This window comes from Schistocerca americana, chromosome 1, assembly GCF_021461395.2.
Source record: "Schistocerca americana isolate TAMUIC-IGC-003095 chromosome 1, iqSchAmer2.1, whole genome shotgun sequence".
NCBI lineage: Eukaryota > Metazoa > Arthropoda > Insecta > Orthoptera > Acrididae > Schistocerca > Schistocerca americana.
In genome coordinates, this window is record NC_060119.1 from 930,231,198 (window position 1) to 930,258,937 (window position 27,740).

A 27,740-nucleotide genomic window follows, 5' to 3' on the forward strand; every position below is an offset into this window, starting at 1 on the left:
CCCAACTGCACATAGCTGTCCTATCCTCTCTCCAACTCGTCCCTGTGCACCCCCAGCAACAGTTGTGAGGTGTGTGTGTGCACGCGCGTGTGTGCGTGTGTGTGTCGTCTTATTTTTTATGAAGACCTTACAGGCTGGAAGCTTTATTTGTGACAGTCTTTTTGTTGTGCCACTCTGCGTCTCAGTATCTTTGCCATATGGTGAGTGGCAACTTATCTTTTCATTATATTGTTAAGTTCCATCCTGGATTTTCCATAGTCTGATCTTTTCAAAAAGAACAGGTGTAACATGCGGTGGGATTCATCAGGGCAAGAGAGGACGGTTTAGATTGTTAGAAATGGTGGGAATGACAAAAACGAGAGGCAGAGGATGGAAAAAGATAGAAAAATGGAAGAAAATTTGGGAAGAAGGGAAAAATCAGAAAAATTAGTAAAAAAAATCTTGAGAACAGACAGTGGTTAACAAGAAGCAATGAGGGACAAGAACTTCTAGCCACAAGAGTGGCTGAAAAATAGATTGGAAAATAAGGAGGTAGGGAAAGTTGTGAAAGAAGACAAAATTTTCAAAACTGCCAGACAGAAAGTGAAAGTCACTGAGGGTAATGAAAACTGGTTTGGTTTAGTTACATTGATGATATCTTTGCTGTATGTACCCATGCTGAATCTGACCTGTTGAAATTCCTGGAATCTCTGAATACTGGGTTTCTTCTTTTCCTTCACCCCTCTTCCTTCCCCTTCAACTCTTCTGCCAGAAGAAGGAGCAAGTGGCTCTGAAAGCTTTTAAAAGTAAAATTCTTTTGCGTGTGTTTGCCCCTGCTGCCACTTGGTGAGTAGATTTTTTTTATCCATCCATTTACGTTATATTGCCAATAATTGATTATTTTCATTGTTATATTAGCCCATTTGGGCATCACACCTCCTTATGCAACCCTCTTGTCAGTCTTTGTTGTCATCTGTCTTGTTCAAACTATCGTCTGTTTTTTACAAGTCCCAGAAGTCTGTAATGGGAATTTCTGACCATCTTGTATATGTCAGAATACAATGTGAGAAAAATGTCATGTGTCCTCTTGCACTAGTGAGGATTATTAACAATATATACAGCACTGGAAGGTGCTTTACATATTTCTAAAAGTGTACAGAAGCTGTACTTAATTGATCATTACACTTGCTGAATGCTGCCATAGCCCACTATATGTGCACAGAAATTGCAATAATATTTTGCAGGTCTTAACAGTGCAAAAATTTTTGCCGGTATAACAGATATTTTGGACAGTGGTAAGAGATACTTTAAAGCAACTGAGGTACACTATAGTTATGGAATTATCAAGATGTCTAATTTTCAAACAATATGAATTTAATTACTTTAATTTTTAAAAGAAAATGAAAGTACAATGGAAATCAGGAATATGGAAATATAGATTTGTAGGGGTATGTTAGAGCATCACATATTTTAGTCCAACTACAAGTAGAGATAGATTTCACAAACATTGTTTGTAGTTTACTGATACCACTTTAATATCTTTGAAAAACTTGAAAAAGATTTGATTGAGTTTGTTAATTAAGTAGTTTTTGTCTGGTCTGCTAGTTGTGTAAAAAAAAGAAAATCTCAAGCTCTTAATACTGGTTCATCTTAATGGCCATTCTTTAACTTTTTTTTTTCAAATTTATATACTGGTTTCTTGATATATGTTAATATTGCTCTATCAGATGTGTTATACTGAAAAAATACATAAAATAAAGGAAAGGCAGACACTCGCATATAGCTGACTGATGTGTGTACGCAAAGACGAAATTGATAGAATACATTATTTACACTAACTTTTGAGCTCTCTCTCTTTCTCTAGGAAAAGCACACACATTCACACACAACCACACAGATACCCAAATGCTCACCTTGACAGTGAAATGGACTGTTGATTAATGCTTATCGAGGGCAGCTGTCTGATTAGATAGAGGCGATGAAAGGGTAGGAGAAAATGCGCAAGGTGAGGAAGGGGTAGTGGGATAGTGTGAGGCTGGTCTTTTGACAGATGAATTAATGGTTGCATAGCAAGATGAAAGGTGTTCAGAGGATAGGACATTTATGTGGTAAATACAGTGTGCAGGGAAAAGGGAGGGGAGGAAAGGAAATGAGGGTAGAGGTAAAGGGGATACGGGGAAGGAAGAGACAAAGCGATAATGGTAGAAAAGGGAGCAGAGGGGGAGGAAGATTGATAGAAGAAAGCAATTCATGATCTGTATGGGAAAGGAGTGTTGGGGGCAGAAGGGAGAAAGGGAAGCAATGGGAAATAGGTTTTGCAGAAGTTGAGGCCAAGAGGATTGCGAGAGCATAGTATATGCTGCAGAGACAGTTCCAAACTGTGTGGTTCAGAGAAACTAGGACTGGAAGTGTGTGTCTAAACGGCATGTGTAGTGAAGCAGCTGTGAAGCCATTAGTGTTGTGTGCAGCATCTTCTGCAACTGAATGGTCAAATTGGCGGCTTGCCACATTTTGGTGGTGGCTGTTTATGTGAATAGACAGTTGGATACATATGCGTACCACAGATGACATAAAAAGCTACTTCACTATGCGTGCTGTTTGGATGCTGCTTTCCTACAAAAGTTTCTCTACGCTGTACAGCTGGGAATTGCCCCTCATGGATGTCCTGAGCTCTTCCCCAATCTTCCTGGCCTAAATCTTAGCTAAGCTGTTTCCCATTCCCTCACCTTATCTTTCCTTTTCTCTTTTCTGTCCCCACTACTGCTTCCCTGTCCAGGTGGTGTACTGCCGTGCAGCCTTCTTGTAACACTCCCCCTGCCCCCCTCCCCCCACCCCAATTTCATTCCTCTCCCTTTGCCTTTTCTGTAAATCACTTGTGCATGAGGTAATAGACAATGAGGCAACAGACAACATCCCACCTGTAGCATAGGCATATTCTGTGTGGCATGCTGAAAAGCTTCAGAGAGAAGAATTTGAAAGGGAAGTGACGATGGATATAAATCTTGAACCTATCATCGTGAATTTAAAATCAGATTGTTCGGAAACAGACTCAAATAGAAGTGACGATGGTATTACGATATAGACTTTGGAAGAAAGTAATAATATTTCTTAGTTTTAAAGACTTGTTGTTTTAAAAAGTGTTTGTCAACATATCAGTTGCATACATAATAATGAAAACTTCCAAGCCTTTTGATTAGGAATTTGTATCCTTTTAATTACACAGCCTATAATGTTCAACATATTGCCCAAGGAGAAGTTAAGCTTCTCCCACCCTGTTGTAAATCTGTCATTTTCAAGTCATGAACTGGTAAGGCCCTAAAATGACAGTAACTGTTACTTGTCGAGATATTGGTGGTTTTCGATGTTATTGGTCAAATTCCCTGGAGTTATTCGCATATGATGGTTAATTGTTTGCTTGTTCAATGGATTATAAATGTGGTCTCTCACTGCAGTATTGAACGTGTTAGTTTACACTCATAATGCCTATTAACAACAAAAAATATGACGACTTACTGACCACTTTTGCGTAAGTCTTACCACTAATTCTTTTTTACATGCAGTGATTACACTTAACTACCATCACACACACACACACACACACACACACACACACACACACACACAGACACACAGACACATGGAAGCAGTTGTCAAGCAAATATAATGATTTCGGTTTGTGTGTGAAGTTAATTTTGTTGTGTATTAAATTTTTACTTTACTGCAGTTCAAGTTGCAATAAATGGTAATCATTGCAAGCATTTTCAATGTCATTTTGAAAAAAAATTGTACTTCACGTCTTCACAAAGCTGTGTCAGCTGTTCTCGCCTTCCAATGTCACACAGAGTAAATCTGTGGAGCAGTGGACATGAATTAATATTTCTCTCATGGTGATTGATTGGAATTGATTTTAATATTTATTATTCCCCTTATAGATTTGAACGTATAATACAATGTACTGTAGTCAAACGAGCCTGACTGTTGTCTGCAACAATGCATTTTGGCAACGTAGACTTTGTTTGCCCACTCTCAGCTGCCGCGCATGTGCAGTTCTCATTCCCCCGTGCTTCCTTTCCACTCTGCCTCCATGCGCGGAAGTGCCGTCCTAGGTTTCGTGGGCTTTAGGTTGTTAGAGAAGCTTTTTGTAATTTGGTTGGAATGCAGGTTACACTAATATAAACCTGCCAAAATGTACAGATCCATAATACTGGTGTTAATGATTGTTATTTTGTTTTAAAACAATACATCTATTAATTTCACACTACTGTAATGAATTATATTATTGTTAAAGAACTCATATGCTATCATATTTCAGCTCTTATGCGGGGACAAAGTTTTGCTAATGTCACCAACCTGTTTCTGACAAGCATTCCATTGATCATACCATTTTTGGGGGTAATGCTGTGCATTCATGAGAGGATATTTACAGCACATAAAGAATAATCAGAAAGATCTTTAGAGTTCTGTTTTGAACTCTGTGTAGTCCTTTGTTAAATAGGGCTATTTTTTAACCATTGAGTGACAATTTATGTTTTTTGTTATAGGGGTTTTAACAATGACTCAATTGATAGGGAACTCAGCATTCACTCATCCAGCACAAGAAAGGAAAAATGTCAGACTGATGTACTAGTTACAAAACTAAGGTAGAGAAAAGTATCCTCAGATTCTGGGTCATTTTTCAACCAGCTTATAACCGAAATGGGTGTGCAGGGAAGTAATACATCATCCAGTTACATTAATGTGACCACATATCAGAAACCTGAACAGCAGCAATATTAGGAGTAGGACAGATTTGCTACTCACTATAAAGATGACCCATTGAATTGCAGACAGGCACAACAAAAAGCCTTAAACATGTAGCTATCAACAAAAACCTTCCTCAGCAGAGAAAACATAGACACATTCTCACAGGCAAGTGCACCTCATGCACACTTGGCTGCCACAACTGGCAACTCTGACTGGAATGTGACTATAATGTGAATAGCTATCTGAAGTGGAGCAGGGAGGGGAGAGGGATAGGAAGGTATGGGTGGGGGAGAGAACAACTCTGTCTGGCAGGGCATGCGGGGATTAGAGACTGCCAGGTGCAGGAATCAGGAAGTGGAGTGTGAGGGGGGGAGGGGGGGGGCATAGTGGAAAAGGAGGGTCGGCGTCTAGCAAGAGAAACGGCCGCTGCCAAACTGTGGCGAAAAGCAAAGTAGACTACCGTATGGCACAACATGCTGCTGAATGTAACACGCTTGATTTCAATGGCTGCTTAACAATCTGGCCACCTGGATCCTCAGCTCCACCCCCAGCTTTTCTGAACTACGCAGATAGGAGTTATCTGTACATCTACATCTACATGTATACTCTGCAAATCACATTAAAGTGCCTGGTAGAAGGTTCATTGAACCACCTTCACAATAATTCTCTATTATTCCAATCTTGTGCAGCACGCGGAAAAAACGAACACCTATATCTTTCTGTGTGAACTCTGATTTTCCTTATTTTATTATGATGATTGTTTCTCCCTGGGGTAGGGCAATGTCAACAAAATATTTTCACGTTTGGAGGAGAAAGTTGATGATTGAATTTTGTGAGAAGATTCCGCCACAAGGAAAACAGCTTTGTTTCAATGATGTCCACCCCAAATCCTGTATCATTTCAGTGATACTCTCTCCCCGGCCGGCCGTGGTGGCCGAGCGGTTATAGGCACTTCAGTCTGGAACTGTGCGACCGCTACGGTCGCAGGTTCGAATTGTGCCTCAGGCATGGATGTGTGTGATGTCCTTAGGTTAGTTAGGTTTAAGTAGTTATAAGTTTTAGGGGACTGATGACCTCAGATGTTAAGTCCCAAACTGCTCAGAGCCATTTGAACCATTTAAACTCTCTCCCCTATTTTGTGATAATACAAAAGTGTGGCCCTTCTTTGAACTTTCTCAATGTACTCTGTAAATCCTATCTGATAAGGATCCCACATTGCGCCACAGTATTCTAAAACAGGACGGACAAGCATAGTGTAGGCAGTATCTCTAGTAGATTTGTTACATTTTCTAAGTGTCCTGCCAATAAAACACAGACTTTGGTTATCCTTCCTCACACCATTGTCGATGTGGTCCTCCCAATTTCAGTTGTTCGTAATTGTAGTTCCTAGGTATTTAGTTGACTTTATGGCCTTTAGAGTTGACTGTTTTATTCTGTAACCGAAGTTTAACAGATTTCTTTTAGCACTCGTGTAGATGACCTCGTGCTGTTCATTATTTAGGGTCAATTGCCAATTTTTGCATCATACAGACATCTTTTCTAAATCGTTTTGCAATTTGTTTTGATATTCTGATGGCTTAACTAGTCATTAAACGACAGCATCATCTGCAGACATCCTAAGGCAGCTGCTCAGATTGTCTGCTAAATCATTTACGTAGATAAGGAACAGCAAAGGGTCTATAATACTACCTTACGAAATGCCAGAAATCACTTCTGTTTTACTCGATGACTGTCCATCAGTTAATACAAACTGTGTTCTCTCTCACAGGAAATCACAACTCCAGTCACATAACTGAGATGATATCCCATAAGCATGCAACTTCACTACAATCCCTTATGTGGTACAGTGCCTTCTGAAAATCTAAATATATGGAATCAATATTAAATCCTTTATCAATAGCACTCAACGTTTCATGTGAGTAAAGGGCTAGTTGTATTTCACAAGAATGATTTTTTCTAAATCCATGTTGACTGTGAGTCAATATGCCGTTCTCTTCAAGGTATTTCATTATGTTCAAACACAATAAATGTTCCAGAATCCTGCTGCATATCAACGTTAATGGTATGGGCCTGTAATTTAGTGAATTACTCCTATTATCTTTCTTGAACATTGGTGTGACCTGTGCAACTCTCCAGTCTTTGGGTACGGTACTTTCATCGAGCGAATGGTTGTATATGATTGTTAAGCAAGGAGCTATTGTATCAGCATGCTCTGAAAGGAACATAACTGGTATACAGTCTGGACTAGAAGACTTGCTTTTGTTATGTGATTTAAGTTGCTTCACTACTCAGAGGATATCTACTTCTATGTTACTCGTCTTGGCAGCTGAAGCTGATCTTCATTTGAATTCTGGAATATTTATTTTGTCTTCTTTGATAGAGGAATTTCTGAAGGCTGTGTTTAGTAATTCTGCCTTGGCAGCACTGACGTTGATAGTATTTCCGTTGCTATCGTGCAGGAGGGCATTAATTGTGGCTTTTCGCTAGCATACTTCACGTATGACCAGAATTTCTTTGGATTTTCTGCTAGGTTTCAAGCCAAAATTTTCTTGTGGAAACTATTATAAGCTTCTCGCATTGAAGTCCGCACTTCTGTAAAAGATTGCAAATCTTGGAGATTTTGCATGTTTTTAAATTTGGCACGGTTTTTTCGTTGTTTCTGCAACAGTATTCAGAACCGTTTTGTGCACCAAAGGGGATCAGCTCTGTCGTTTCTTAATTTATTTAGTATAAATCTCTCACTTGCCGCTGATACTGTATCTTTGAATTCAAGCCACATTTGGTCTACGCTTATATTGTTCATTTGGAAGGAGTGGAGGTTGTCTGTTCAGGAAGAGGTTAAGTGAATTTTTGTCTGATTTTTTTGAGTAGTTATATCTTTCATTTATTTTAGGAAGATTTGGGTGTTACAATATTCAGTCTCGTTGTGGCAACACTGTGTTCACTAGTCCTTGTATCTGTTTTGATGCCTGTTATTAGCTCAGAATTTCGTGTTGCTAAGAGGTCAAGTGTGTTTTCACTACCATTTACTATTCTCATGGGCTCATGAACTAACTGCTCAAAATAATTTTCTGAGAATGCATTTAGCACAATTTTTCGGTGATGTCCATGCTTGCCTTCAGATTTAAATATGTATTTTCGACAACATATTGAGGGTAAATTAGTCACCACCAACTATATTTGTGGGAGTCAGGTACGTGTTTGAAATCAAACTTGAGTTTCCTTTGAACCTTTCAGCAATTGTATCATCTGAATTGGGGGTTCGTTAAAAGGATGCAAGTATTATTTTATTCTGGTTGCCAAGAATGACCTCTGGCCATACTAACTCACAGGAACTATCTACTTCAGTTTTGCGACAAGATAAACTACTTCCTAACAACAACAAACACGCCACCGCCAACTGTGTTTAGCCTGTCCTTTCGAAACACCGTTAGGTTCATTGCAAAAATTTCGTCTCCGGCTTTAGTCAGCTTTCAGTGCCTATAACGATCAGCGCTTGGAGCTCTAGTACTTTCCCAACGCAGCTATGACTGTTTACAGCTGTTATACCGATGGTTCCTGTATCTACATTCTTCCTGTGTTCAGCCTGCACCCTTTGTGACTGAAGCCCTTTTTGTGTTTTCCTGAGACCCTCCTACCTAAAAAATCACCCAGTCCATGTCACACAGCCTCTGCTACCCGTGTAGCCACCTCCTGCATGTAGTGGAGTTCTGACCTATTCAGCGGAACTCGAAACCGAACCATCCGGCGGCGCAAGTAGAGTTATCTGCAGCCATGGTCGCAGTACTATCTGAGCCTCTGATTCACACCCTCCAGTGGATGCTCTACTGGGCTGCAATTGGTCCTGTCGACTATGCTACAAATGGTGAGCTCCGTTTTCATCTCGCAAGCAAGACTGGCAGCCTTTACCACTTCTGTTTGCTGCTCAAGACCAGAGAGGATCTCTTCTGATCCAAAGTGACACACATCATGTGTACTGATGTGAGCCACTAACTGCAGTTGGCTGCACTCTGTGCTCATCAGGGCACGTCTGGAATGACTCCACCTGTTACGCACATAGAGTGCACATTGTCTTCTCGTATTGCACCTAACATTGGAGCTACACATTCTCCACTTCCAAAATCATCCCGGCCTCAACCTGCAGTAACCTATTGTCCCCACTACCTCTACAGTTTCTACCCCTCGCCTTATCACGTCCTCCCTTTTCACATTCCCTCACCCTCTTTGTGTGCTGCCCTCTAGCAATGTAGCTGTTTGTCTTTTCCCCTTCCCTGCTCCTGTCCTTTCCTGCTACCCCTTTTTTTTGTCCCCCCCCCCCCCCCCCCCCCCACCCCACCTCCTGATGGTGCTCCTGGCAGCCACTAGTCCCTGCATGCCCTGCCCACCATACCATGTTATCGCAACCCTTCCCCACTCCACTTCTGATTGCTATTCATGTGACAGTCGCATTCCAGTTAGAGCTGCCAGTGGTGGCCGATAGCTACATATATAACAGTCTTTTCGTTGTGTCTGTCTGCAACTCAGCGGGTCATCTTTACGTGGGTAGCAGTCTACCATATTACTAATAACATCATTATTCCAGCCAGGAGATTCCAGTTTTAATTTTTTTTATTTTTTATTTATTTATTTTCTTTTTTTGAGAAGCCTGATTTCTTAGCTTATCCTTTGCAATATCAACTGAGAAGTCTACCTGTCAGAAGCAGATCATCAGTGACTACTGTGAATCTTGAGCAAAACACAACAAAGAATCTCTCTACATTCTGAGTAATTAGTTTATAGTGTCTGAGAGACTGTAATTCAGTACTAATGTCAAGATCAGAATATCTGAATACAGGAAAAGGAAGCCACTGGTGTCTGTGATGATATTCCACCAGTTTTGTTAATTCTTCTTTGTGGTGTATTAGGGCAGCGGTTGTTACCCAGTGTTTGTTGACGCTTAAGATATCACAAGTTAATCACAAAAATATGCTGAATGATTCTAGTATAAACAGACTGGTGGAATAAAATTGCTTCTTGTCCTGTTGGGAAAGAAAAGATATAATTCGTTAGGGAATATCATTTTATATTGTATATTCTGTAGAATGTTGAACTGAACTTCAAACATTGTCTGTACAACACTGAATTCCATGAAACTCATCAGTAATGTAAAAAAAGAAAGTCTTGGAAAAAAATTCCAGACATGACAGCCCATTACTAAAACCTGCTACAGACACGTTTTTCATATTGGATGGCAGATATCTATATTTTCTGTTGTTTAACATAAAACAATGATTATTACATCTTGGAGATATGTCATTGTAAGCTAAATATTGTGCAGTTATCTTTGTGGAGACCTGGAACCTTATTAAAAATTTTCTGTTCCAGAATCTGTCAGCATTCATGAATTGTTGACTATGTATGTAAGTTAAGGGTATTCATTGGAATGTTCTAAAAATGTTCACAGAATCCATACATACTGACTCTTTTTCCTAAAAGTATTATTTTTATTTGCAGATTCCTGTTGTGACAGAAGCTCTGAGTGCAACATGTATGCTTCTGAAAATGGCTTCAGCAGATGTTGCATTAGAGAAGAAATTAGGAAATTTATGGAATATAGTACTGGATATGGACAAACAGCTTTTTGTATCTGATAAATTCCTAACTATTGCTTCAGATGATGGTATATTTACTCTTTGTTTGCATGGTTTCAAAAATAATTATGAAAAATTTAGTATAGAGAAACTAATTGGGCATGTTTTGTGTCTTTTTCAGCTTTGTGCCATGTTATGCAGTTATGTGAAAGACTGTTACTTGACCACCCTCATAAATTAAATGGCAAAGCAAATCCATTGCATAAAGCCATTATATTTTGTATGACTTCACCTGCATCCAAAGTGCGTCAGCATTGCCATGCTTCTGTGAAAAAACTTGTTTCTGTTTTGGGAGGAACACAGCTTGCTGTATCACTTTTGAGAGAATTTACCAAGTTCCTTGACTCACCACGAATTCAGAGGGAAGCAGTTAAAGAAATTGAGGGGAGTGATACATCTGGGATGGACATGTCTCCAAAAGTTTTAGTAAACTGTATAACTACATTCTGTGCCGGAGCAAATTTGGTACCAGAAGACGCACAGCTTTTAGCATTTGAATGTCTTATATGCTGTCATCATCGATCAGTGTGTAAGTAAAAGCTCGATTTATTCTAGTTTAAAGCCTTGAAAGTAAATGTTCATCTGTTTTGATGTTGGAGAATGCCGATAAATTCTTTAGCTCTGTGGAGGAATTAAGCAATGATTAGACAGAGGAAAAAGTTATTCTGCACCCATCCTCCATATCTGAAAAAATGCCCTTGATATTCATTTTTTTGCGCTTGCGTACTGCACTTGTATAATAGCAATGATAGTTTTCAGGTGGTGTTGTTTTCAGTGTATACCTCAAAGAAAAGATTCCTTTTTTGATCTAACTCTGAAAGTTGATAATGGAACATGTGAACCCATTTGTATGCAGACTTGGATGGATTGCCTCTGCATTACTATGGCATAGGCCAGTTGATTTACTAAATGCGTTGTAAATGAACATTTTAATCCCTATTCACATTTTAGAAAAATGGGTAAAAACATTACCATCTTGTAATGAGCTTGAAAACTAGATAATAACATTTAAATGAAACAAGAAAGATAGTTAATCAAGAATTAAAATCCCTAATAAACAAAATAAATAATTTTAAACTGACAATAATTACTATCTTGAGAATAAATTACAGTGGCTAGACCTATCATGAAGATAGTACCAGCAGACATAACTAGACAGGACAGGCAAAAACTCAAAATTGGACGGAATTGTGATTGCAGTTTTTTTTCCTTATTTATTTGTTACTGTTAAATGTGACATATGCCCAGCAGGAGTTGCAGTCTGCACTTCTCAGTTACTTGTATTAATTAAAATCCATAATATATTAAAACGCTAAGAAACATCGTAGAAATAGTACCAACAAAAGTTACTAGATTGCAGAGCCATATAAAGATTGAATGAAACCCAAGATTTCTCAAGATGTGAAGAAAACTGCTCGAGCAGTTTGGATCATGCTGAAGTAGCACTATCTCTTTTGAAGAATTCAGAATTGCTGGAGGGGGAAGCACTGACACCAGCTTGGCTGAGAACTAGGACAAATGTGGGAAGGAGAGTGGTGAGTGGGCAGCAAATTTTGTCCTGCTGCCAACCATGGTAATCTATACCATGTACATTGTCTTTATATGAATATCTACTAAATTTAAACTGCAGTTTGCCTGAATCCATTTGTAGTCAGAATTGAACTGATGTTAAAATTGGATAAATATTCAACAACAGTATACATTTATGCAGGAGATGGTAAAAGTCCAGATAGGTTCCAGCAGCATACTTGTATGTTTTGTGGAGCAATATTGTCAGTGCACACTGAAGGGAATGAAAATGGATGAGAGAGAGCAGTGGACAGCCTCTCATTAATCCGGTGCACATCCAAAAACATGTGCATGATGAATTATCGTGTGCAATAATGCTTAGTTAAACAATGCTTTATCTATTGTCTTTGAAATTGTAGCTTTTTTACAGTTTGGACTCATGTCTTCTAAAAGGAAACACTTTACACTAGACCTCAAGCAGAAACTTGAAATTTTAGATAAGTTAAACTGAGGTTCTTCGCAGAATGACATTGCTGCTGATTTCAATGTTGGATGAACAAGTATTTATGACATCAAAAAGAAAGATGATGTTATTCGACAATACTCAACACAAATGGATAGTGAGTTGGGAAAACGGAAGGATATGCGAAAGAGTGACAATGAAGAACTGGACGTAGCTGTTTATGGATGGTTCAAACAACAACACAGTAAACAAATTCCAGTCAGTGTCCCATTTATAAATGAAAATGCAGCTGCAATTAACAAACAACTTGGCGATAGTAACTTGTTTGCAGTGAACGAAGGTTGGCTATCAAACTGGAAAAAACTACGTGACATTCGGCAGCTGACAGTCACCGGGGAAAGTCGTTCAGCTAACGATAAGGACGCTGATGAGTTTGTAAGCAAGATACAGAAGATAATAGAGGAAGAAGATTTAACTGCTGCTGTCTTGTATAACTTTTATAATGATGATGAAACAGGAGTCTTTTACTAGATGCTTTCTTCAAATACATTAGCTGCCAACAACGAGAAGGAAGCTCATGGTTACAGGCAACAGAAACAGCACGTAACATTAATGGCGTGTTGTAATGCAAATGGGAGTCATAAACTTATGGTGATTGGAAAATCCCAACGTCCACGTTGTTTTCAACACACTGACATAAATACTCTACCAGTGCAGTATTGCACTCAGAAGAAAGTCCGGATGGACAGACATGAAATGTTTGTGCCAGCAGTGAGAAAAGAGCTAAAGAAGGGAAAGCTTCCACTGAAAGCTATCTTTATAATTGACAATACTCCCAGTCATCCTTCAGATGTTTCTCTAAAGTTGGATGGTATACACGCACTCCTTATCCCACCCAACCAGGGAATTTTGGAATCAATTGAACATCATTATTGACATTCACTTCTCGTCTCCTTGCTGAACAAAAGTGAAAACAACTCTAACGAGGCTATGCTGAAGGCACGGAAAGCAATTAACATATTTGAAGTGTTTTTTTTTTTTTTTTTTTTTTTTTTTTTTTTTTCCCCCCCCCCTCCTTCAAGCAGCCAAAGCATGGGATAAAGTGGAGAGCACTACCATGAAGAAGAGCTGGAGAAAATTGTGGCCATCCATTGATGCCGCATTGGATCCAATAGTGAGTGATAGCGATGAGCCAGTCAATTCGGAATTATCAATTACTTTGTACACTGACATGTTCTACAACCTTCGAGGAGGAGAAGAAGTTGATGATGAAGATGGTACTAAGTGGCTAAATGAGGAAAACTGTGATACAGACCAAACTTTAACAGATGAAGAAATAATCAAAAGCATGCAAGAAAGTAATGATGAAAGTGATGAAAAAGAGGACACAGGAGGAGAGAGCATGAAGATTTCTCACACTGCTGGTGCTGAAGCTGCCAAGGTCTTCGTAGAGTACATTATGCAACAACCAGATACATGCAGTACTGATGTAATGCTTGTAAAGCAGTTGCATGATAAAACACACCACCGTTGTGTATCATCATTGTGACAGTTAAAAATTAGGGAGTTTCATAGTGAGTGTCATGACTGTATAATTATGTACGGTATATTGTACACTCAAGGATTAAGTTTTCTTTGAAAATTAATGTATTTTTGGATTTAATAAAGTAAATCCTCTATGTTTTAAAATTGTATTCTTTGGTTTAATAAAGTACAGTACACTATAACCCCAATGTTTTCAAAATAAATAAAAAAATAAATTAATAAAGTAAATTTCAGACACACAATAATGAGGCACTTCCGCTAATCCAGCACCCATCTGTGCCAGGAATGGCCGGATTAGTGAAAGCCTAGTGTATTGTTACATTCTCACATCAGGATAGATAGAAAATCCTCTATGTACTTGGAAAAAACAGCTATTTTGTTAAGTCCCACCACAACCAGAACCACGAAAATCGGAAGAAAAAGCCAAATATTTGTAACAACCAAGGTTATAAAGTTAATAATTGCTTGTTTCAATTGCAGCAATATGAGCTGTGCTGTTAGGTCCCAACCTAAGTACATCCTTGTAATTTGTGATATATTTGGGGAAAATAGTCAAATATTCATGACAACAGCGAAGAGGAGGATGATTTAAATTTCAGTGCTAGAAATTCATTACCTCTTTTCTTGCCTGTCATTACAATGTTAACATTTTTAGGCAGATACTTTATGTTGGTGAAAGTATGTGTTTAAAGCTGGTGGTAGGCAAAAAACGTTATCCAAAATCATACTGAATGCTTTTTCATAAAATTATTGGGACAATTAGTTCAGGACCCTGCTCAAAGCGTAAATGATTGCTGAAACGTACTTGACCTCTTAGCAAAATATAATCCTGAGCAAATAGGGAGCATCATTATGGATACAGGGACTACTGACCATGAGAACATAGCAAAACTAAGTACCGTAATGTCCAAATCTCCCAAAACTAAATGCAATGTATATCTATTCAAAAAAGCAGATAAAAATTTGCTCAATGCCCTTCTAGGAGGCAGTCTCGACTCCTTCCAGCCTGACTATGTAAGTGTAGACCAGACAGGGATTTAAATTGAAAGAAATAATATCAATGGCAATTGAGGGATATATACCAAATAAATTATATGATTGGATTCAAAAAATATCGTTCTTAAGAAGCACAGCTAGTTCTTTATTCTCATCAAATAGCGAGTGCTACCATTAGGGGATGTCAAGTCAATTCCATATTTATAGTTTCCCAGAAGGCTCTTGATACCATTCCTTGCAAACGATTTGTAATCAGATTGTGTGCCTATGGAATATTGTCTCAGTTGTGTGACTGGATTTGTGATTTCCTGTCAGAAATGTCATAGCACATAGTAACTGAAGGAGAGTCATCAATTAAAACAGAAGTAATATTTAGCATTGCCCAAGAAAGTGTTATAGGCCCCCTGCTGTTCCTGGTCTGCATAAATAATTTTGGAGACAATCTGAGCAACCCTCGTAGATTATTTGCGGATGATGCTGTCATTAATCATCTTGTAGAGTCTCAGGTGATCAAAACCAATTGCAAAATGATTTAGACTAGATATCTGTGTGGTGCGAAAAGTGCCAATTGACTGTAAATAATGAAAAGTATGAAGTCATCCACATGACAATGAAAAGGAATCCACTGAATTTGTTACATGATAAATTTCACAAATCTAATGACTGTGAATTCAAGTAGATACTTAGGTATTACAGTTATGGATAACTAAACTTGGAACAATCACATAGATCATTTTATAGAGAATGTGAGCCAAAGAGTGCAATTTCTTGGCAGAACACCTAGAAAATCCAAGACATACTAAAGAGACTGCCTACACTATGATTGTCCATCCTCCCCTGTACTATTGTTGCATGGTGTGGGATCCACGTCAGATAGGATTGACGGATGACGTCAAAGTTCGAAGAAGGGCAGCTTGTTTTGTATTATCGCGAAATAGGGGAGAGAGTGCCATGGCTTAATACACAAATTGGGGTGGCAACCATTAAAACAAAGGCATTTTTGTTGTGGTGAGATGTTCATGTGAACTTTCAATCATCAACTTTCTACTCCAAATGCAAAATTATTTCGTTGGCATCCACTTGCGTAGGGAGAAATGATCATCGCAATAAAATAAGAGAAATCAGAGTGCGCATGGTAAGCTTTAAGTGTGTGTTTTTCCCTGCACACTGTTAGAGAGTGGAATGGTAGGGGAATAGCTTGATGGTGATTTGATGAACCCTCTGCCAGGCACTTAATTGTGAATTGTGGAGTAATAATATATCAGTTTTTCAATTTTGATTAGCCAGAATGTGTTCATATTAAAAATTTCTCAAGGAGCATCTTGAAAAAGATCATCATCTTATGTTTAAAGTCATCTTCTGCTCTTGGGTAAATACAGTAATGCTTCAGTGCTTGATTCCCTACTCATTCAATTTGGTATCTTACCTCGTCCTCCACCTCCTGTACTAGAACTCATGCAACGTAACTTGGTGGGTGAGATCTGTATGCGCAGAAGCACAGACATGTCACATGATATGCCAACCAATAGCAGTCAGCTAGCCATAGCATGCGCTTGAGTTCAAATTTTTGTACTGTGCAGACTGAGTTTACAACTGGTTTTAGCATTGTGCATGACGTTTTGTTGAAAGTTATTTCATGGAAATCTGATCATTATGAACAGCAAAAACAAATCTTGACCAGAATTACACAAACAGATGAGAGAATAGTGTTTTGCGTGTATCAGGTCCTTAGATGGGAGCTGGAAACCGCATCCATGTATGATCACAAATTGTCTCCTGATTCTGCTAATTGCCAAGAACAAAGTGCTGAGATGTGCGGTATCAGGTTGAGAATTGTTCACTGCATCACGAGCCAAGCCAACACATCTGCTGAAGAGAACAGATGACCTATTTTTAAGTTGCCTGGTATGTGCTGAAATTTAAAAAGTTTGTGAGTAAACTCGATGATTTCAGCAAGAAAATATTTGACATGTATAGTAAAGGTAAATATCCTAAAGCAGGTAAACTTTGTTCATACATGAAAGAAGCTGACAGTTGCAATGGCAGAAAATCTGACATGCTCAGAATTTTAAGGAAAATGAGATTCAAATACAGAAAGACCAGTGATGGAAGAAAACTCCTGTTAGAGAGAAGTGACATTGTAGCCGCAAGAACTGTGTTTTTGATATCAATGCAGGAGTAAAAAACCATGTTTTTGTTACCTCGATGAAACATGCATGAATGAGAACCATTGAGACCTATGTGCTAGAAGGGAAGTGAGGATGTTGGAGGCCTGAAGGTTCCTGCAGGTAGATGCCTTATTGTGCTTCACACTGGTTCTGCAGAGACAGGCTTCATACTAGAAAGTAAATTAATATTTAAAATATCAAAGTCAAAGCATTCAGATGACGAATACTCTGAAATGACTTAATGTTATCTTCAAGCAGCGGTTTGCACAACAGCTACTCCTGTATCTGGGGAAGAATTCTGTTACTGTCATAGACAATGCAAGCGTGCAATCTGTACAAGTGGATAACATTCCTACTTCAAACACCAGGAAGGACTAAATTATTTCATGATTGTCATTTAATGGAATTCCTCACACTGCGTCACAGGCAAGGGCAGAGTTACTCATGCTCTTAAGTGCGTACAAGCCTAAATACTGCACTTATGAAATAGATGTACTTGTAAGACAGAATAGTTACCGAGTAATCAAGTGACCACCATATCACTGTCACTACAATCCTATTGAGCTGATATGGGTGCAAGTGATTGTCCATATCACAGATAGAAATAGCAACTTCCAGCTTTCTGACATTGAAAAACTAACAAATGAAGCAGTGAACAATGTAACTATCTCTGCATGGGCAAACTGCATCAAACATTCAGAAACACTGTAGGAAGAAGTTTTTAAAAAGGAAATCAACAAATACTCGGGGATTGAATCCTTCATAATTAAACTTCATGACTGTGATTTGTTTGAATCAGATACCGAGGGTGAAGACGATGTTATGGGCTAAATGTGTCAGTACTGTGTGTTTCTGCATTTAAAAATATACCTACAACTTAAGCCTGTATTATGTAACTTGAGACTAGGTTTGCTTGGCTGATAAAAAATTTTTTATTCCTTATGGAGTTCTGGTGTGGACATTGTTTGAAGTTCTTCTTTGATCTTCAACAACTAGCCAGTTTTGTTATAACCTCTATTTAAAGTTTGACTCCTAGCCATAAAAATATGTGAAATTCATTTTGTATGTATACTAGACAGATTGCTGTCTTCAACTTTTGAAACGGTAATTATTTGTTAATTCCACATGATATGTCAGTGATGGAATATTCTAATATCTTCTTCAACAATTTGTGTTGGTCAGATTATTCTGCTTCTGATTTTCCTGAGGTTATCCCCAACAAACAGTTAGTGGAAACTTGTTTTATATTGTCTACGGAAATAACTATGTACAATAGAAAAGTATAGACAACAATTATAAATTATTTTTTTAAAATAATGATTTTTACTGTAGATAGACATTTTTTATATTTTGTGAAATAAGATTCTTTTAGCTGCATGCCGAAAAAGTACCATACATGTAGATGGCTTAGACATTTGCTTAAATCGCTTAAAAAAATACAGGTATAAATTTCATATGTGCAGAAATTTACTCTGCAACTCCAATAAATAATTGTGACTTCAGTTTGCAAGTCGTCACAATGTGAACATAATATTCAGGTTAGGAAAGGAGAGAGAAATACTCATAAATGTGTCACAGTTTTTCCCAGTAATCACAAGTATTGCAAAACCTTTATGAGCATTATCAAAATTCTTTGAGGATTATCCAGAGCCACTGCTGGTCCATGGTGTGTCACTAAATATGTTTTTCACAATGTTTCTCTTCTTCTTCCTTTCAGATTTTATTTTGCAAGACATCACAAGATGAATATACTTTCCAAATTTGAATGGGAAAGACAAATCAATGTGCCGCAGTTTTTCCCAGTTGCTCATCATATCTTCTTGCACCAATTTACAGAAATGACAGACAATGCAAATCTCTCTGTTATTGTTGTCACTGTTCCTGCTGTTACCATGTGTTGTTATTTACATTACACATTTTGTACGACCCCATATTTTGAAGGCACACAGTTTGATGATGTGTTCTTCTCCACAAAGGCACAAGTTACTGTGCTTGTTATCTTTCTTGTATGCAAATGTAATGTTAATCATCAACTGCCAGTAGCCGACTGCCGAATGGAGTGCAGATATCGCACAGTCTGGCTGCTCCAACACTACTAACTGCCGGCTGTGCAAAGTCTCCAGCCACCCGCCAAGTTATGTGGTGTGCAGTATAGCTTTTTGGTATTGCACAGCTGCTCACTCACCCTGCAAAGTATTTCCACTCTGTTACCTCCAAACTAGTCTCATTTCCTTTGTCACTTAGTTTGGTCTAGCTTAATGGCTGGAACCTATTCGACCTCTCACTTGGTACTGCATAAAGTCATCCACTTTCCAATCAATTGAGACAGCACAGTGGTTAAGGCATTTGGGAGACCTGCTGTTCAAATCCCTTGCCCAGCTATCCAGATTTAGGCTTCCTTGGTTTTCATAAATAATTTAAGGCAAATGCTGACTTTGTTCCTTTGAAAAGGACATGGCCAATTTCTTTCACTGTCCTTACACAATCGGAGTACGTGTTACATCACCAATAATCTCATTAAACCCCAGTCTTCATTCCATTCTTCCACTCTTCACAAATACTCTACCTTTTACTTAGGTCTCCCACTCTTCCCCCGTGTGCACCTACTTGTTCCAAACCAAGATAATGTTTCCAAATACTTTCCAATCTTCTTCATATCCCTCCCCCCCTCCCCCCCCGCCCCCATTCCACATTCCACGTCATTGATCAAGAATGCTGCTTGCCTCAATCAGGTGTGAGTCACAGGAGCAACAGTATCTATGTGAGTTGTAAGACTGTTTGTTAGCTGCAGCAAAGAAATTTGAAAGCTGATATATTTTTCATACTTGCTATATACAGCATCTGACAAAAAGACCTCCCGTATTTCAAAATATAGTCACAATTGAACAAAGATACAGAAATGTCATTTTATATTAGTCTGTTCTAAAAATTACGTCCACTAAATGGCATCCTCCACTGTTGACACACTGACAAAGCATTTTCCAGAAGTTATCCATAGTTCTTTTTGTTATTTCCAGTGGAATGGCAGCCTTTTCCTGGGTGATTGCCTGCTAAAGTGCTGGCAGAGTTGTCGGGTGATGTTTGTAGTATTGAACCTTTAAGTGCCCCCCCCCCCACCCCCCAGAAAAAAAGCCACAAGGCGATAAATTGGGAGATGTAGGGGGCCAGCCAATGTATTGTTGTGAAAAGAAATGATTTTGAAGAAGCAACTGTCTCAGAATTTCTAGATAACGCTGAGAAGTGTAAGCTATGGCTCCATTTTGTTGGAACTGGACTTCTCACTCTTCATGGTCCCCAACAAACTGTTTTAACTTTGGTCAAATGAAGGTCTCTCTCATGTGACAGTAGTGATTTGATTAACCATTACTGTTACATCATCTCTTTGAAAAAAATACGCAGCCCACATCCCATATTCAGCAACGGCACAACAAACTGACACACAACAGCTGTGGCATGGCCATAAGTGAAGCTCCTGAGTTTTCTGCGGCCCAGTAGCAGAAAATTTGTTTATTTATATTACTTGACAAATGGAAGTGGGCTTCATCAGAAGAAATCAAAACAGCACCAGAGGGAATGTTGTGAAGAATTTCTTCACATACAGCTTTGCAAGTTTCAAAATCTCTCTCATTTAATTCTTGGATAACTATCATTTTATTTGGGTGCATGCAAAGAGGTGTGTGAGGGATTCTTCTTACACTCCTGTCAGACAATCCCAAGGCAGCTGCATGTTTAAGTATTGAATACTTGGAGATTGCTGGACAGGTGCTCTCACACATGCCACATTGATTGGCGTTGTTACAGTCCAAGATCAGACAATAGATTTTCTTATCAATGCAGAACCTAATGCTCTAAAGTTTGATACTAAAAGGCATTTAGTTTTTCTATCATGAACAGAATCATGTTAGCAAAGTTTGAACTGAATGTGACATGTGCACTGAGTAGTAATCACAGAACCACCATTACAAATATACACTGAGTTGATAAAAGTAATGAGATAGCGAAATGCACATAAACAGATGGTAGTAGTATCGCATATACAAGGTGTAAAATGACATTGCATTGACGGAGCTGTCATTTGTATTCAGGTGATTCATGTGAAAAGGTTTCTGACATGATTATGGGAGCATGACAGGAACTAGCAGATTTTGAACACAGAATGGTAGTTGGAGCTAGATGTATATGACATTTCAGTTCAGAAATTATTAGGGAATTCAGTATTCCAAGACCCACAGTGTCAAGAGTGAAAATTTCAGGCATTACCTCTCACCATGGACAATGCAGTGGCCGACAGCCTTCACATAATGACTGAAAGGCACAGTGTTTGTGTAGAGTTGTCTGTGCTAAGAGACGAGCAGCACTGCGTGAAATAACCACTACAGAAAGACAGTGCAATGAAATTTGGCATAAATGGGTTGTAGCAACAGCCAGACGATGCAAGTGCCATTACTAACAGCATGACATTGCCAGCAGTGCCTCTGCTGGGCTTTTGACCATATCGATTAGATCCTAGATGACTGGAATACCAGGGACTAAGCTCTGGTGTGCTGGGTGCAGGCTTGGTGATCCTGGGATTCCTGAGTTGGGGACTGGTAAGTACTGCCAGTCCTCTGTCCCCGCAAGCTCTAGGGATGCATCTGTGACAAATGTACAGCACAGCATTGGAACATTGTGTGTCAGAGGGCCAGGGTATCTTGACCACCCAGATAGCAAGGATGGTAGAAACCTCTATAAACAACCTCTGTGCTGCACACTGATAATATGCATGTGAAAAAGTCGTTAGCAGGCAACATCTGTAGAAACACCCTAATCTCAGTTGTATAAGACTTACCTAGGTACGTGGGGCTCCTCTAGGTGGACTTTTATTTCCCTAGCTACTCGTGAGACCGAGATGACACCCTCGAAATTCACTGCTCCTCCTTCTGGCATGAATAGTGGGCCACTGGTAGATACCAGCAACCAATCAAACAAGAGGGCTTGTGTTGCCTGACCTCCTATCTTGGGGATTACATAGTCTTACAGTTTCTGGTTATGGAACACATGCTGGAGGCCAGAATGTGCTTCTTATAGTTAAATGGAAAGAGGACAGCTTTGAGAAAGTTTCACTTTTCTATATACCAGGTGTACAACTTTGCTTCCGCCGGTTTTTTCCCATCATTTGAGACTTTAATGAAACAAATCAGTTTCACATGTATCATTCAAAGTATTTTCCTCAGCTGGTCACTACTTTCTCCCATTTTTTGGGCAGTGTACAAATCCTGCGTCGAAAAAAATTGTTCATGTTTTGAAGTGATCCACGAATCAATCCAATTTGTGACTTCTTCATGAGATCGGAATGTTGGTCATCCAGGCCATGTGCCATTGATCTAAACAGGTGACAGTCAGAGGGATCAATGTCTGGAGAATATGGTGGGTGGGGTAGGACTTCCCATTTTAATGTTTCCAAGTATGTTTTGACCTCTTTTGCTATGTGGGGCCGAGCATTGTCGTGCTGCAAAATCACTTAATCATGCCTCTCGCTGTATTGCGGCTGTTTGTCTTTCAATGCTCTGCTCAAACGCATTAATTGCATTCGATAGCGAGCACTTGTGATTGTTTCACTTGGTTGTAACACCTCATAGTACACGGTGCCGAGCTGGTCCCACCAAACACAGAGCATGATCTTGGAGCCGTGAATATTCGGTTTGGCCGTTGAAGTGGAAGCATGGCTGGGATATCCCCATGATTTTTTGCATTTAGGGTTATCGTAATGAACCCATTTTTCGTCCACAGATGTAATGCGATGCAGAAATCCCTTCCATTTTTGGCACTGAAGCAACTGTTCACAAATACACAAATGCCGTGAACATCTCTTGGTTTTAGCTCACACGGGACCTAAGTTCCTTCTTTCTGAATCATGCCCATAGCCTTGAGATAATTTGAAATGGCTTGCTGTGTCACTCCCACTAATTGTGCCAATTCTTCTTGGGTTTGACACAAGTCTTCACTCAGCGATGTATCCAATTCTGCATCTTCAAAAACATTCTCTCTTCCACTATGCCTGTCTACGATGTTAAAATGACCATTCTTGAAGTGTTGGAACCACTCGCAACATGTTCTTTCACTAATAGCATCCTTATTGTATGTACTTGAGAGCATTCAATGAGACTCAGCCGCTGTTGACTTCATATTGAAACAAAACAGTAACATCTCCTGCAAATGATGAGACTTAGGCTCGTAAACTGACATTTTCAATCAAGAACAACTTCATGAGGCAGACACAAATCAACTAATGTTTGAATGATGCTATGTTGACCGAGGTCCAAGCTAACTGCCTGATGTCTGCAACCTGTTTCTTTCGACCGCTACTTGTCGCTGTCGCCACCTTTCGGCAAACTGCGGAAGCAAAGCTGTACACCTTGTATAAAAAGGTTTAGAGGTCATCATTGCAACTCTGAAATCTGTCAGATGCTTACAAAATGGGGCCCTTTTGGTAGAAATACCTGAGTGAAGAACATCCAAAAAGCTCAGTGCCTTGAGGAGTATGCAGTAGAAAGTGAAATGCACGGCACCTTGAACTACAGCAAAGGTGTTGTAACTTGCAGGGATCTGTGTGACATTCCCAGGAAGAATTGAAAGCTGAGTGGTCCCAGGAAGGCATTGTTGAGGTGCGAAACATAATGAAAATGGCAAATGGCGATCTAGTGAAATCAGACTTGTTTATACTGACTTTCAGCAGCACGAAACTTCCTGAGCACGTTAAGGCCTGTTTCCTTCACCTCAACATGCGACTTTATTTTACCAACCCTGTGCCCTGTTTTGCATACCAGCACTTTGGGCATACCACTGTATGTTGTAAGGGAGAAGCCACTTGGTAAGGCTGCCCAGAAGTAGTGTATAAACTGCTCTGGGGATCACCCTGTCAAGAGATGGGACTGCTGTGTTTCCCTTGAAGAAGGGAAAATACAAGAGATCAAAACAACAAAGTGTATCTCTTGTTGTGAGGCCAGACAGCCCCCGAAGTTTGCTACCTCCTTTGCGCCTTTTCTTAAACAGCCAATTCACAAGGCTGATGCTGCTACACAAACGGAGACTGCTGTTGTTAGCACTGGTACCTGTGCTTTCAATGCACTTGTGCTGCTGCAGTTACTTCGAAGCCTGTACCTCCTCTCAGAATATCAGACAAGGCCATGGTTGCCAACATTGTGGAGCTCTTTGCTCCTCCACAGGTTCCAACTGCTCCACCATCCAGCACTGCCACTGCCACTGCCATTGCCACTGCCACTGCCACTGCCACTGCCACTGCCACTGCCACTGCCACCACCGCCTTCACGGTTGTGGCTCCAGAACCCCCCCCCCCCCCCCCCCCCACACACACACACACACACACACACAACATCTAATATAAAGAATCAGTTGCCAATGGAGGTAGGAAGCAATCAGTCTGATGATCAACATCCCTCTCTGTGACATTTCTCGTCACTCATCTTGAAAGTCAGTGGTACACATCTTGCCGAACACTGCTTGTGTTTGCAGCAAAAACCAATTTTAAAGCACCTGATGCCCATGTACAGCAAGGCTATACACACTGTCACAAGGAGGACCTGTCTGGGGAAGGGCCAAGGGAGGGGTCACTTTGTTTGTCAACAATCTGCACCACTCCTCTGCTCTCCCCCTAGCGACTGTTTTACAAGCGGTTGAAGTTAAACTTCATGTGTGTCGGAGGATCGCTGTTACTCACTGTACTCACCTCCGCATGATGCGATAGGCTCTGAGGTTCTAACGGATTTTACAGAATAACACCCTCGACCATTTCTCTTTCTGGGGGAACTCGGTGCCCATAATGTATTCTGGTGCTTGAGATACACGTGCCGTAGGGGTCAAGTCTTGGAGAACCTCGTGATGTCTACATCCTCAATATCGGCAGTCCCACTCATTTCTCGGCTGCTACTGGATAATCCTCGGCCATAGACCTCTCTTTCTTCCCTCCTGCCCTTCCAGACTTAGCCCTGTGGGAAGCAACGGATGGCCTTTATTCCAGTGACCATTTCCCGTTGCAGAGCCAAGGCTCAACACATAATTAACACCAACTGTTTCACTTGTTCCACAAAAGAATGGGGAGCCATCAGAAGGATTTCTGGTAAACACAGTTTTTACTATTTACTGCCGTGCTGAAACAGGTGTCTCCAAACAAAGCCTGGAGACATCGCTCAGATGATAGAAGAGCATTTTGCATAGACTGCTGCCAATGCCGACCAGAATCCAATGTTTCGCCGCTACCGTGCGACTGTAGAGAGGGGCAAGTTTTACTTCAGATACCACAATTCTGAGTCCTAAAGCTCTCCTTTCTCTATGTAGGAGATGGAATTGGCACTGTCTGAAACACCTGATACTGCACCCAGTTGTGACCAAATCCATTACTGCATACTTAGACATTTGTCCTCGTTGTTGTTGTGGTCTTCAGTCCTGAGACTGGTTTGATGCAGCTCTCCATGCTACTCTATCCTGTGCAAGCTTTTTCATCTCCCAGTACCTACTGCAACCTATATCCTTCTGAATCTGCTTAGTGTATTCATCTCTTGGTTTCCCTCTACGATTTTTACTCTCCACGCTGCCCTCCAATACTAAATTGGTGATCCCTTGATGCCTCAGAACATGTCCTACCAACCGATCCCTTCTTCTGGTCAAGTTGTGCCACAAACTTCTCTTCTCCCCAATCCTATTCAATACTTCATCATTAGTTATGTGATCTACCCATCTAATCTTCAGCATTCTTCTGTAGCACCACATTTCGAAAGCTTCTATTCTCTTCTTGTCCAAACTATTCATCGTCCATGTTTCACTTCCATACATGGCTACACTGCATACGAATACTTTCAGAAATGACTTCCTGACACTTAAATCAATACTGGATGTTAACAAATTTCTCTTCTTCAGAAACGCTTTCCTTGCCATTGCCAGCCTCAGTTATTTTGCTCCCCAAATAGCAAAACTCCTTTACTACTTTAAGTGCCTCATTTCCTAATCTAATTCCCTCAGCATCACCCGACTTAATTAGACTACATTCCATTATCCTTGTTTTGCTTTTGTTGATGTTCATCTTATATCCTCCTTTCAAGACACTGTCCATTCCACTCAACTGCTCTTCCAAGTCCTTTGCTGTCTCTGACAGAATTACAATGTCATCGGCGAACCTCAAAGTTGTTATTTCTTCTCCATGAATTTTAATACCTACTCTGAATTTTTCTTTTGTTTCCTTTACTGCTTGCTCAATATACAGATTGAACAACATCGGGGAGAGGCTACAACCCTGTCTTACTTCCTTCCCAACCACTGCTTCCCTTTCATGTCCCTCGACTCTTATAACTGCCATCTGGTTTCTGTACAAATTGTAAATAGCCTTTCGCTCCCTGTATTTTACCCCTGCCACCTTTAGAATTTGAAAGAGAGTATTCCAGTCAACATTGTCAAAAGCTTTCTCTAAGTCTACAAATGCTAGAAACGTAGGTTTGCCTTTCCTTAATCTTTCTTCTAAGATAAGTCGTAAGGTCAGTATTGCCTCACGTGTTCCAGTGTTTCTACGGAATCCAAACTGATCTTCCCCGAGGTTGGCTTCTACTAGTTTTTCCATTCGTCTGTAAAGAATTCGTGTTAGTATTTTGCAGCTGTGGCTTATTAAACTGATGGTTCGGTAATTTTCACATCTGTCAACACCTGCTTTCTTTGGGATTGGAATTATTATATTCTTCTTGAAGTCTGAGGGTATTTCGCCTGTTTCGTACATCTTGCTCACCAGATGGTAGAGTTTTGTCAGGACTGGCTCTCCCACGCCCGTCAGTAGTTCCAATGGAATATTGTCTACTCCGGGGGCCTTGTTTTGACTCAGGTCTTTCAGTGCTCTGTCAAACTCTTCACGCAGTATCGTATCTCCCATTTCATCTTCATCTACATCCTCTTCCATTTCCATAATATTGTCCTCAAGTACATCGCCCTTGTATAGACCCTCTATATACTCCTTCCACCTTTCTGCTTTCCTTTAGAACTGGGTTTCCATCTGAGCTCTTGATATTCATACAAGTCGTTCTCTTATCTCCAAAGGTCTCTTTAATTTTCCTGTAGGCGGTATCTATCTTACCCCTAGTGAGATAGGCCTCTACATCCTTACATTTGTCCTCTAGCCATACCTGCTTAGCCATTTTGCGCTTCCTGTCGATCTCATTTTTGAGACGTTTGTATTCCTTTTTGCCTGTTTCACTTACTGCATTTTTATATTTTCTCCTTTCATCAATTAAATTCAATATTTCTTCTGTTACCCAAGGATTTCTACTAGCCCTCGTCTTTTTACCTACTTGATCCTCTGCTGCCTTCACTACTTCATCCCTCAAAGCTACCCATTCTTCTTCTACTGTATTTATTTCCCCCGTTCCTGTCAATTGCTCCCTTATGCTCTCCCTGAATCTCTGTACAACCTCTGGTTCTTTCAGTTTATCCAGGTCCCATCTCCTTAAATTCCCACCTTTTTGCAGTTTCTTCAGTTTTAATCTACAGGTCATAACCAATAGATTGTGGTCAGAGTCCACATCTGCCCCTGGAAATGTCTTATAATTTAAAACCTGGTTCCTAAATCTCTGTCTTACCATTATATAATCTATCTGATACCTTTTAGTATCTCCAGGGTTCTTCCAGGTATACAACCTTCTTTCATGATTCTTAAACCAAGTGTTAGTTATG

General features: G+C 39.9%; 1 protein-coding gene across 1 annotated transcript in view; it reads left to right on the plus strand.

The window, feature by feature from the left end:
• Positions 1-27,740, plus strand: part of LOC124615378 (eIF-2-alpha kinase activator GCN1) — a 283,362-nt gene that overhangs the window by 96,513 nt on the left and 159,109 nt on the right. Inside the window, exons 10-11 of the mRNA XM_047143206.1 lie at positions 10,216-10,381; positions 10,474-10,881. Coding sequence (XP_046999162.1) covers positions 10,216-10,381; positions 10,474-10,881 — 574 coding nt within the window. The remainder of the gene's footprint in view (positions 1-10,215; positions 10,382-10,473; positions 10,882-27,740) is intronic.